Consider the following 12733-nt stretch of genomic DNA (forward strand, 5'->3'; position numbering starts at 1 on the left):
GTGTTCCATGGCTTCGAACCTAGGATCAGAGGGGCCAAGCTGACTGTTTGTACTTGCAGGATCCATTGGCCCTGTCGTAATGTCAGGATCGGGACAAGGATCCAACACGCAGAGTACAAACAGGTACAGGATACGTATACCGGACCTTAGAATGGCCGGACTAACGTACGGAGAATATAGAGAATGGTCAGAGACAAGCAGAGGTCGAGGGAACGAGAGGACAGGTAAGCGAGGAACAAGCCGGGTCAAGGATAACAGAGGTAAACAGAGTAAGTCAAACAAGCCGGGTCGGAACCAAAGGGATAACTGAAAATACCAGAGCACTGTGTGACTAGGCAGGCTAGAACCACGACAGGGCAATGAGCAAATGAGAGAAGCACTGTTAAATACCCTGGCTCAGAAGGGTAGACACGCCTCCGACGAGTCCTGATTAGTCTCCAAACAATTGAGTGACAGGTCGTTCCGGGTTGGCGTCATGACGTCGACTTCCGGACGTCATGCTACAAAAGGAAGTGACTCCCTCGCGGCCGGCGTTTATGTGACCGGGTGGACCGCGAGGAACAGGGGAAACAGACCGTCCGGATGGATAGATGTCTAAGTCTCTACCTCTCCCAGAGGTAGAGACTTCAGGTACCCTGACACCTCTCCTGCAGCTCTTGTCAGCTCCCTTCTCCTCCGCGCCGGTCTGTGCAGCTCCCTCTGCCAGCTCACACTGTAAGTCTCGCGAGAGCCGCACTATGACCCCGCGGCTCTCGCAAGACTTACACTGGGAGCTGACAGAGGTGCTGAACGGACCGGCGCGGAGGAGAAGGGAGCTGACAGGAGCTGCAGGAGAGGTAAGTAAACTCTCTGCAGCCCCCACAGCCACCTGTCTGTATTATGGCAATGCAAATTGCCATAACACAGACACTGACTCTAGTATAAGCCGAAAAAATGTGCTGAAAAACTCGGCTTATACTCGAGTATATACGGTATCCTATGTCAGGAGGCTGAGAAGGATAACATAAAAACATAAGGGCCATGTTGGATTGGGGGCCCCTGGCATACTGTGTCTGGTTTTCGGTCAGAGACCGAGGAACCCCAACACCAGAAGAGGGCCCGGTGGCTTGCTCAGTATGCTGCCGGGTGCGAGGCCCCTCCTGGATGCCCGGCCCGCTCGGACGGAGAGCGCCCATCGCAGACACTGGTCTGCAGCTCCGCAGTGTGCAGAGCTGCAGACCATGTGTCTAGCGAGATCTGGCCAATCAAAGCATTGCCGCGGGTTACCACGGCAACGCTCTGACGTGTCTCGTGACACATCACCACCAGCGAGCCCACACTGGACCACCAGGGGATTAGAGAAAAAGGTATTTAGTCTCCCTCTCACCATCACCTCCCTCTCCCTCTCCCTCTCACCATCACCTCCCTCTCCCTCTCACCATCACCCCTGCCCTCCCTCCTTCCCTCACAAGGGATCCCCCACACACACACTGTCATGCCCCCCACGCACTGTCACCTACAACAATATTGTGCCACCGTACTCCCACACACTGTTAGCATCCCCTCACACTGTCACCTCCACACACATTGTCACCCACCCCCACACTGTAAACCCCCACCCTTTCATACTGTCAAGCCTCTTCATGTATCCACACTCACATTATCCACTCCTAATCCTGTTAATATCACCCCTATGATTTTTCCCTATGCATCTTGTAAAGTAACAGAGTTTCTCTTAATTTATTTTATTGAATTTAATTTCACCACAGTGCGTGGGCGTCCGCGGGAGAGGGGGGAGGGGGCTGGAATTTTCAGCTTGTTCTGCAATTTTTTGTGTGAGATTGAAAATACAGTGCAGTACAGGCACCGGCCAGTAGGTGGTGCTGTGTATGGAGAGATCAGGATAGGAAGTTACAGCTTCTCCCTGCTTCTCCCTCGTGACTGAATCCGCAGGGGAGCAGCACATGCAGCCAGCATTGGGCGGGGAGATAGCCTATAGATCAGGGAAGTGAGGCATAGGGGGGGCAGCCTATAGATCAGGGTGGTGAGGCATGGGGGGGGTCAGCCTATAGATCAGAGAAGTGAGGCATGGGGGGCAGCCTATAGATCAGGGAAGTGAGGCATGGGGGGGCAGCCTATAGATCAGGGAAGTGAGACATGGGGGGGGGCAGACTATAGATCAGGGAAGTGAGGCATAGGGGGGGCAGCCTATAGATCAGGGAAGGTAAAGCAGCACAAAGGTAAAGTAGAAGGAGCAGAAAGGGTCAGCAAGGAGCAGGAAGGGACATCAAGGAGCAGAAAGGGTCAGCAATGAGCTGGAAGGGGCATAAGGAGCACAAACATAAAGTAGGAGAAGGAGCAGAAATTAGCAGGAAGGGTCAGCAAGGAGCAGGAAGGGTCTGCAAGGGGCAGCAAGGAGCAGGAAGGGTCTGCAAAGATCACAAAGGTAAAGTAGGAGAAGGAGCAGAAAGGGATCAGAAAGAGAAAGGAGCAGAAGGGGGGGCAAAATAAGGCGGAGAGAAGACCGTGTCAGAAGAAAAAGAAGAAGGAGAAGAAAAGGAGATTGGAGCAGGAAGGACAAGTGAAGTGAACCCTCCGCTTTATTCTGGACACCGCATCATAAGGCTTTGGTACCTTGGCCTGGCAGGGAAACTTTGGACCTCCCCAGGTAAAAAAAATATCAGTGTTAATGTGTTCACTTTTATTTACTGAGTGTCAGGAAGCACAGAGTGCCTCTGGGTAGGGGTGTCACTGATTGGCTAGAGCGGTCAGCTGGCACTCTAAGACAATCAGTAGCTCCCCATTCATAAAAAGTAAAACATTTTTATGAACCGGGAACTAGCGATTGGCTTAGAGTGTCATCTGACCACTCTAGCCAATCTGTAGCAACCATGCCTGACGTAAATCTGCACTTCCTGACACTCCGTTTCAGAAGCCGAATACCACTGAGCGACCTGGAGGAAACCTTTGGGGTTAAACCATTTGAGAGCGGTTTAAAGGAAAGAGAGCACACAGGAGCTTCCTGGCATCATAGCATTTTCATTTAGATGAAGTTGTTATGGTGACCAGAATGTTCCTTTAAATTTGCTTAAAGGAATACTATAATGTCAGGAATACAAACATGTATTCCTGACACCATAGTTGTGAAAATGCGATTCACCATGACTTTATGTGATAATGACTATGCCACTTCCCTTTCATGACACTGTCAAAAAGGGACCAAGCATGGATGTCATTACAATTATGCCCCCCCAGGAAAAATTCCTGTGGACGCCCATGCCACCGTGGGAAATTCACAAGCGCATACTGACACAATCGTAGATTCCTTTCCTTACTGGGCAGCAGTCAATTATCTCCCTTTCTGCGATTTGTATATGATGTCCACAAGTCTAACTTCCATCAATCACTGAGATTCACAGTGTTCTGTTTAGCTGTGCAATATGTTTTTTGTTTGCCATCACATTGGGCATTACAGGATTTAAAAACACGATCGGCTTCTTGAAATACAGCCACTTAATGTAAAAACATTACATACTTATATAGGAGACAGAAACAAAAAACAAGTATGAAAGAGAGAGAGAAAAAAAAAAAAAAAAAACAAAAAGAACTTACCACTGTCTTATTAGCTATATCAAACATTTGCACGTTTTTATATGGGAATTCAACAACACTGAATGAAGCTGTGGATTTCAATGAATATGAATGATTCTGATTCTCACTCTGCAGAGGGGGAAAAGGGTGCATTATCAAATGTTAAGTTATCCACACAATTAAAATGTGCCATAAAAATAGGAAACAATAACTTCATTAAAATCCCCATAACACACATATGTTACAGTTCTAACTCTCAAGGAAACATATTTTATAAAACACTAAGGTAAAGGGAGTGGCTACTAAAAAAAATGTTTAATGTATGAAAAAAGTTGCCTCAGATGGGCAAGACGCCCCTATGTAAAAAAAAATTAAAACTTAACTGGAGATTGAGTTCTTACCCCATAACACAGGACCCACACACATATAGACACAACCCAAGAGCTATATTGCCCCAAGACAACAGCAATGGTAACGCCAGCAATGCCATAAAACATTTTAATTAAAACACTTTCTAGCATTTCACTGGGCGAATTAACAAAGACTGGCTGCTTTCAAAACCAATATCTCACAAAAGCAACTTGAAGTCAATAGCTTACTATTATGTGATTTCTTGTCTGCTATGTGTTTCGAACTGGGAATGCGGCTTTCCAGGCCCCCATTGCACGTGACAAAAGGTCTCACTTACTTCTAATACTGCATAAGGGCTTAATAAGCTAACCAGGTTCACCTTAGGGTTTAAAATGATTGTCACTCGCATTAGCAATTTCTGGCAATTTGCACGCTACAAATTTGAACAGTTGACAATCACATGTGCCTCATCCTCATCTAGGGGTAAAGTAGGATACAAAAGTTAATCACTGGAAACTTTTAACAGTTCTGTGTCATTTGTATTTCACAAAGATAAAATCTTTATGAAATACACGTAACTGACTGCAGTGGAATTTTACTGAAATTCCAGCAATCAAAATATATACTTTGGGATGCACGAGAGTACAGCATTAGCATGGATCCTGGTGGATGGAGTGATGAATTTGGGTGAAAAAAGAATCATGGCAAGGTCTGTGAGGGAGCACTCAGGAGGAAGCTGCTTCTCCCCTGCTGCTGCACACCCAGTATGCATGTTACCTTCTAGGGCAGTGATGGCGAACCGGTGGCACGCCATGCCTTCTCTGTAGGCACGCGGCCATAGGTTCGCCATCAATGCAGAGTAGGCACCTGCCTGCCCGAAACGGCAGGCGCCTACTCTGCTTCCGTGTCGGGAGGCAGGGGGAGGGATCTGTGAAGCAGCTCCCCTGTCCTCCCGCGAGTAAGCCGTGTGGAGCGTTGCCGCGCGTTACCATGGCAACACTCTACACAGCATCGCGCGGGAGAACAGGGGAGCTGCTCCCTACAGAACTTACCACCACCGGACCACCAGGGATGGCTGTCGTCCCCCCTCCCTCCCCCCGCCCCCCCTTCATTAAAAGGTAAGAAGGGGGGAGGGGGGGATACTGATGTAGCATACTTTTTTTTTTTTTAAACACCTTTACCCCCCCACAAAGCACCCCTACCCCCCTTAAACCTCAGTATTCACTTTGAGGGAAAAAAAGTTGGCATGTATTGCTGTTTGGGCACTCGGGCTCAAAAAGGTTCGCCATCACTGTTCTAGGGTCTTTGCAAAATATGGAAGTACTACCAAAAGTGAAATAACTACTTTAACATATAATACATTAAAAATACTAGACTGAGCTGTAGTGGTTATTGTGAGATTTGAGTGTCCCCTTAAATAGCCTTGAGAGATCTCAAACAGTATATTGTGCATTAGGATACTTGATTATAATCAATACTAACAAATTAGAAACAAATAGACAAACTTACATTCATAAAGGTAGGAGTCCAAAGTCTTGACCTAACATACAGGATAGCACTCTTTCCCTTCTCCACTCGTCCGACGTGACATTCAATTTTTAGGCATTCAGAGGAGTCACAGCCCTTATTTTAAGAAAATAAACATCATCTTTTGTAGTGTCTACATGTATTTATATTTATCTACCTGGACAACAAACAACTAACCAACCAAAGTTCTGACTTAATTTGAGGGAAGTGAAACCTGAATCTCCTGTACCAATGTACCAATGCTAGTGCCTACCTTTATTTAGGTCTCAACTAAGTGTTAGCCACAGATACATAAATATATTCTACACTTTTTCATATCATACAGTATATTGAGCTTAAAGTTGCAGAACATATGCTAAAACTGGAACCATAGTACACAGTGCAACATGTCTAACATATAAATATTCTTACAACTGCCTGAATGTCTCCTTCTGCCACGGTTACATCACGTCGATCTCGTTGGCGATTTTCATTAACACGTGTTTCATTTTTCTCATCTGCCTGTGAATCAGTAAGCTGTAAGAGAAGAAGAGAAATATTTTCAGAAAACAGCATCCTTAGTAGAAAGGAAAAGGAAACTCCACACTCAACGCATGTTTTTGATTACAAAACTCTGTCAATGATTTTACTATATATTTTTAAAATATAATTTTCTTGTTTACTGGCCACAATGTGCGATATAAATATTGTAGCATGGTGTATTATAACAGCTCAGTGTAGTGATTGTGTTGTCTAGACTCTCTGAGTAACAGTTTCCAGTTTTATGTGAAACCATATAAAAGCAGTTTCTTAGCTTTTTATTAAAATAAAAAAATTAGATCAACTGCGCACTCCTCAAACACATTGAAATGCAGAATTTACACTTTTGTATTATCAAGGTCAATTCCTTCCAGCCTTGGTCGTGGTGACTGGGAGGGCCGGGGGTAGGTGGGTTGCCCCAGTTTTCAGTCCCTTCTGGTGTGTGACAGTGGTTAATGTTGATCATTAATAGATTTCTATCTGGGTTTCGAGACGGATTGCTGCAAGCCTGACCAAATCTGAGAGAACAATTTATGGGTAATTGCATAACATAAGCCAATATGCCAATCTATATGTTGGGATTTCAATAAACAGTTTAACACAAAACACATTTGGAATGCAGAACATAAACATTAGAAACTATGTTACCTTAAATTGTAATGGATTGATTTCCAGATTGTTGGTACACTCCATGGGTCCATCAATGTCATAGGTTACAATGTATAACAATGTGTTATTATTATACCTGAAGGGCCAATTAAGAATCATGATGGCTTTACTAAATGTACTTGGACCATTGTTCCTCAGCTAACAAGAGATAAAATAATGCAATACATTATTGAATAAAGCAATAATATTGAAGAAATTAAATATGCCCATACATATACAGAATGCAATATGCAAAATGGGTGATTAATACATACACAGTTAGCCATACACTTACACATTCCTAATTAACTACATTCATACACATATCACACTCACGGCACATCACGCAAAACCAATCACTCAGTCGCACACACAATCTGACAGTTACACACAAAGACATGCATACTTACAACTTACATACCTATCTAGTCATCAATTGTATATGAATTTATTTCTACAGAGACTCACACACACATATGAATACATTCATACGTAAGCATACACACACACACCTCTTATTGCTTATTTTTTATTTAGACAGAAATACATAATTTTAACTTATCAATAGTTGGTGCTTTCTTTCAATGTACATATTCTATTCAGGAGAACATGACAGAAATAAAAGTAAGTCAGTCACACTTTATTACTGCCTTATTGCTTAAGAATTGTGAAATCAGCTTAAACATCCACACACACTACAGAAAAGTAGTAAAAGTATATAACTACAGTTTGCTCAGAATATGGTGATTATGGACTAGACTTAATTAAGGAAAAGGAATAGTACCTCCGCTAAAAGGAATCCACATTTCTCATCCATTAAAATATATTGAAACATTTATTAACTACACATTGCATTTTGAAGAACTGAAAACCCAATTGCAAAGTAAAGGATATAACTGTGCTAGTTCTGCTACTTTTCCAGTGTTCAATTTGTTGACGATCATTTCAAGTCAGAAGCTATATAGCACAAGGAATGGGCTGTGCTACATAGAATGCCAAAGCAGCTATAAAAGAAATTACCTCAAAGACATGTTGAACTAATGGACCGATATCCTCTTCCGTGACTGGATTCTCTTTCACTTCCCAGTTTGCAATTGGCAAGAATATTTCATTTGGTGTGGATACTCTGTAGGTGTATTAGAAGCAAAAATAAAATAACAAAACAAAATTAAAAATGGAAAATGGTATTTAAGTGTATATGGTCCTTCTGGTATGACTCATTAAATAGTCATTACAGTACTAGTATTCTTATTAAAATCACTTTTTAAGACAATGTATCAAAACTTAAAGCACAGTTGACGTAAGGTTTTTTTTTTCTCAGTTCAGCTACTTTGGCCTTATATATGAAATTCACTTTGATTTCATACTTCAGTAAATAACACTGTAGGAATTTTTTCAGCAGCTTCAAATACATCAGCAGAGGAGAGAGTAAAAATAAAACGTGAAAAGACAACAAATACTTTGAGCAGTGGATGCGGTTGATCTCCTGCTATGCTCTCCTCCTGTCTTTAATACTTCCTATAAACCCCATCTACCTGAATTTATGATCCAAAGATGACCCATGAATAGAGGACAAAAACATTCTATTCATAGGGAATTGGCTCAAATGGCAAATGAATGAGAGTACACCAAAAATCTATAAACACTTTTAAAGACACCAATACTGATAAGATAGCAGCGGGGGTAAAGAAATGTACAATATTTCCACTTGTTAATTGTAGATCTAAAGACTCCTATATATCTTCTTAAAACCACAACAATACAAATATCACATATAGTGTAATATAATCAACAATAATTGAAAGTGGACTATTGCATTCACAAGCGCAGGTAGTTAGCAGGCAGGACAAATAATTCTCAGTAGTACTTAGATGGTATTCATCATGGGAATAAAGTGACAAATATAATGCAACATTGAACAATATTAAAAAACTGAATTTTAATAATATTGCACTTTGCACTCACAAATTCCCAAATGATCAAAGGCACATCTACAAGATATACTTGTTGCAGGATCCACAGCAAGGGGAACGTCTCCTAGGTGGTGTTCCAATTGATTAGATCACTTGAGAAATCCCAACATACAGTGAAACAGTATAAACACAATATAAACTATTTTGCTGTATGTTGGGATTTATCAAGTGATCTAATCAATTGGAACAACGCTTAGGAGACGTTGCCCTTGCTGTGGATCATGCTTTTTCTCATTTGGGTTTTCTGTTTGTATTATTAAAATTCTGTTTTTTAATACTATACAGTGTTGCACTATTTCTGTTGCTTTATTGCCTTTTATGTACTACTGAGAATATTGGGAGTTGGAACGCAAATAGATCCCTGACACAGTGGTTATTTGTCTTGCTAACTACATGTGTTTGTGAGTGTAATAGTCCACTTTCAATTACATGGTGTTTTGATGTTATTACACTATGTGTGATATTTGAATTGGAATTGAATGAGAGGCCTCTGAGATCCGTTCTTAAAGGAGCCTAGGTATGAGCAAAATCTACTGAAAGAAAAAAAAAATTCACAAACCTAGTTGCTTCTCTAGTCAGGCTGATGGCAAATACCACTATGCCTGGTGTACATGTTTTTTTTCAACCCCCAGCAGAAAAAAAAAAATCATAGTTATTACTGCCAACAGATTGTAATTATTTATACTGTAAAAATGATATATTAACAATAAACTGATGGGACACTATATCAGGTGTCCCTATGGACTAGTCTCCACTACTTGGGCTGATGGCAGCATAATAAAAAAACAATAAAAAGTAGATGTGGTAGCCCTTTTTGTGACCACACACAATGTGCTATTTGCATTCACTCCAGCAGGAATAGCACAAGTAGTGCAAATGTTCTGTGCTGCACTGACTAAATTCAGTGGTTGATGCGCACACAGCGCTCTGGAAATCTAAAAAGTTGCGGTGTTATTATTTACCTTAGATTTTTACTGAAGAGACCACAATGACTTTTCACAAAGTTTTGAAAACAAATTAAACATTGGCAAATACATTGCCTCATACCTTACCAAAATATATTTACCGGTAATTACTCTAAAGCAAAAAAGCTAATAGAACTTACTAGAAATTTATATATCATATAAACAAACAGCAAATATTCATTGTTTAATGTAAAATAAATATAGTGTACTATTTAAAATATTATACATTATCACACTTACCCTCTTATTTCAACAGCTGATGAGACAGCAAGAGCAATCTCTATAGATTGGACTGGGCTTGAATTGTCATATTGATTTGAGCTGCATCAGACAGAAAATCACGTAAATTCATGTAAACATTTAATGTAAAATTTAGATTTTTCAGTATTATAAATTCTGTTTTTTGCTTTTTTAAATAATTTCTCAGACAAATACTATGGATTAAGTTCGCTATGCAAGAAAACATATACATGTAGCATATATTCTTTTGTTAATAGATGGACAGGATTGTATTACATTTAAATTACACACAATCTACTTTTTAGTTTTAGGTAAAAAAATGTTAGAATAAAAAAATTGTATTTTGTAAGATACAATTAAACAAGGGGGGGGGAAGAAAGGGTAAAGAAAGGAAGAAGGTTTTTTTTTAGGCAATTTTTAAGGCAATGACATAATGCAACACTTCTCAGAGCAGACAGTGCAACAATGTATGAGCTGGGTAAAATGCAATCTTCTTACTAATGTGAATCTGTTGTTAAACCAAAATGGGTAAATGGTGGTAGGCCACTACTCTTAGGTTTCTGGCTCTTAACCTGACAATTGGACCACTGTCACACATTAATCATACATTTCTGTGGTGTACTTAATCTTGTGACAGACTCTGGTATTATGATCTCAGCTCTCTCTGATTCTTAATAAAATCTAAAGTAAAGGTAACTCATCCGAGTAGATTACCAGATAAGCTAGTGTAAACGCTCAGACACCTACTTCACACAGACCAAGAATTCAAACAATGAAAACAAAATACTGCTTAATTTATGTGTGCCTTTTCTATGCGGACTGCCAGGTACAAAATATATTTATTCCGTCTTTTAAAAACCAGCAATGTTACCCCCAACTCCATGGTCTTTGTCAAGCCCAGTAAGGCTTGACAAAGACTCTGGCGTTTGGTGGAAACATTGCTGGTTTTACACAGGTGGAACAAATCTCTTGAAACTATTTTTTGGTGTTGTGGCTCCTTTTGTGTTTGTTTTTTTTACTAGATGTGAGGTGAGTAACCTTGGAGTTTGCACCCAATTCCTAACTAGTGAAGTGCTGGTCCTCCTTATTGACTACATTGCTAGGTACAAAGGACAGAGCTTATAACAATGACTGAAAGGAAGCTAAGAGGGGGCACATTATTGTATGTTAGACAGGGTTAAATAACAAAAAAGGGCTCTGATTGGCCCACAGAAGTCATATGACATGCGAGACATCACGTGATAATGCATGCACAATCGAGTATCAAACACCAAGGGAAGTTAAGAAGTCTTTAAAAGGCTCTGGCGTGCAGCGGCCAGCGTCTCTAATGCTTTTAGACCTGGCTGCTGTTTAGGAGAGTGAGTTATCGGCAGAATTCCCATGGCTTTGTGGGAACACACCTCAACAAGGTGCACAGTGTGAGACACAGCGGTCGCCATGACACAGTGTAAGGACTGGCAGAGAGGGGAGGCATGGTAAGTGCAGGTGGACAGGAAAATGGGTCTCGCCACCGCATTTCTTATAGATCGTAATGGGGAAAGCTGGGGACGTGTAAGACCATTGAGAACTGGACTGCAGTAGCCAAGGCGAAAGAAGACAGCTGCATTGATTAGCATCTTAGCTGCATCTGGGGCGGAAGGAGAGATTAGAGTCAAAGAGAACTCCTAGGCAGTGAGCCAGCATGGTAATGCTGATGGTAGTGCCATTGAAGTGGAGGGAGAGAAGTTCTGTTTTGGACAGGTTAAGTTTAAGGAAATAAGCAGCAATGCAGTTAAAAATTGCAGAGAGGCAGTCAGAGACATGAATCAGAAGGGACGCTGAGAGATCAGGTGAGGACCAATAGATTTGTGTGTCATCTGCATAGAAGTGAACGTAGTGGCCACTGGATTTGGCAGCAATTATATAATTGGCTACTTTGGTTAGGGCCTTTTCAACAGAGTGATGAGTGAACAATACAGACTGAAGTGGGTCAAGCAGAGAGTGGTCTTTTAGACAATACTGTCCTATGAGTTGTTATGCACTATCTAGCCTCACTATTCAGCCTCCATAATAAAATATCTGATAGCAAGGAGCAAGGCGTGAACCGTTAACACACAGAAGACACATTTGTGGAATTTAGGTGAAAAGAAGTAAAACATAGCAAAAAATGAAGGGACCTCATTACTTTAACACAAAGCAGATGCCTTATGAAGAAGGGGAATGTGGTAACTTGAGAACCCAACCACCTGGTTTGTGTGGAGATAAAAGTTAGAGATGTTTATTTGCAAAATAGCCAGGGTAACTAAAATGTCAATGGATTTCATATTTTTCATATATCGTTATCTAGATATAGTCATATCATCTTATCTTTTCTTAACATACCTTCTAATCTGCAAGGAAAATTTCACAGAATTGTCCATTTCAGAATGCTGGTGAACACTAAAAAGCAAAGCAGCCAGGATCTGAGGTAAAATAAAGATTAGAAAATATATTTCATAAACATATATTTGTAAAGGACCATGAAATGTTTCAATCCAATCTTGGTCTTAAGATTGGACAGAAATTACAAGTGGTCTGGTGAGTGGTATGCAAAGGTATAGGCTAATGATATTTAGTTGACTCTAGTATTACCTTAGTCCCAGCCTTCATTGGATTTCCAAGATCACATACCACAAGACGCGTTTGATTCTCAGTCTTGAAGGCACATGACAACCTTGATAAGGTCTGGAAAAATGGCAATGACAAATGTTAAAAATAAAGTAAACCCAATAAATGATACACCTTTACTTATACATTAGCTTTACAAAAGTTTGCTTATAAATAGTAAAAGTAAAATAACAAATTGCAAGATATTGAAAATATATAAAAGAGCAGGAGGATCTGTACATTCAAGCCAAAAGTATATATTTTACTTAACTCTTTAAAGGCTGATGATTCCATCATAATACAAACAGCTTTCAA

General features: G+C 40.7%; 1 protein-coding gene across 1 annotated transcript in view; it reads right to left on the reverse strand.

The window, feature by feature from the left end:
- The window catches only part of ITGAV (integrin subunit alpha V), a 167524-nt gene that overhangs the window by 16206 nt on the left and 138585 nt on the right, over nucleotides 1–12733 (reverse strand). The window contains exons 21-28 of the mRNA XM_063430178.1: nucleotides 12404–12496; nucleotides 12155–12234; nucleotides 9794–9874; nucleotides 7636–7741; nucleotides 6616–6774; nucleotides 5860–5964; nucleotides 5431–5544; nucleotides 3592–3699 (exon numbers count right to left, since the gene is read on the reverse strand). Coding sequence (XP_063286248.1) covers nucleotides 3592–3699; nucleotides 5431–5544; nucleotides 5860–5964; nucleotides 6616–6774; nucleotides 7636–7741; nucleotides 9794–9874; nucleotides 12155–12234; nucleotides 12404–12496 — 846 coding nt within the window. The remainder of the gene's footprint in view (nucleotides 1–3591; nucleotides 3700–5430; nucleotides 5545–5859; nucleotides 5965–6615; nucleotides 6775–7635; nucleotides 7742–9793; nucleotides 9875–12154; nucleotides 12235–12403; nucleotides 12497–12733) is intronic.

This window comes from Pelobates fuscus, chromosome 8 (assembly GCF_036172605.1).
Source record: "Pelobates fuscus isolate aPelFus1 chromosome 8, aPelFus1.pri, whole genome shotgun sequence".
In the NCBI taxonomy this organism is placed as follows: Eukaryota; Metazoa; Chordata; class Amphibia; order Anura; family Pelobatidae; genus Pelobates; species Pelobates fuscus.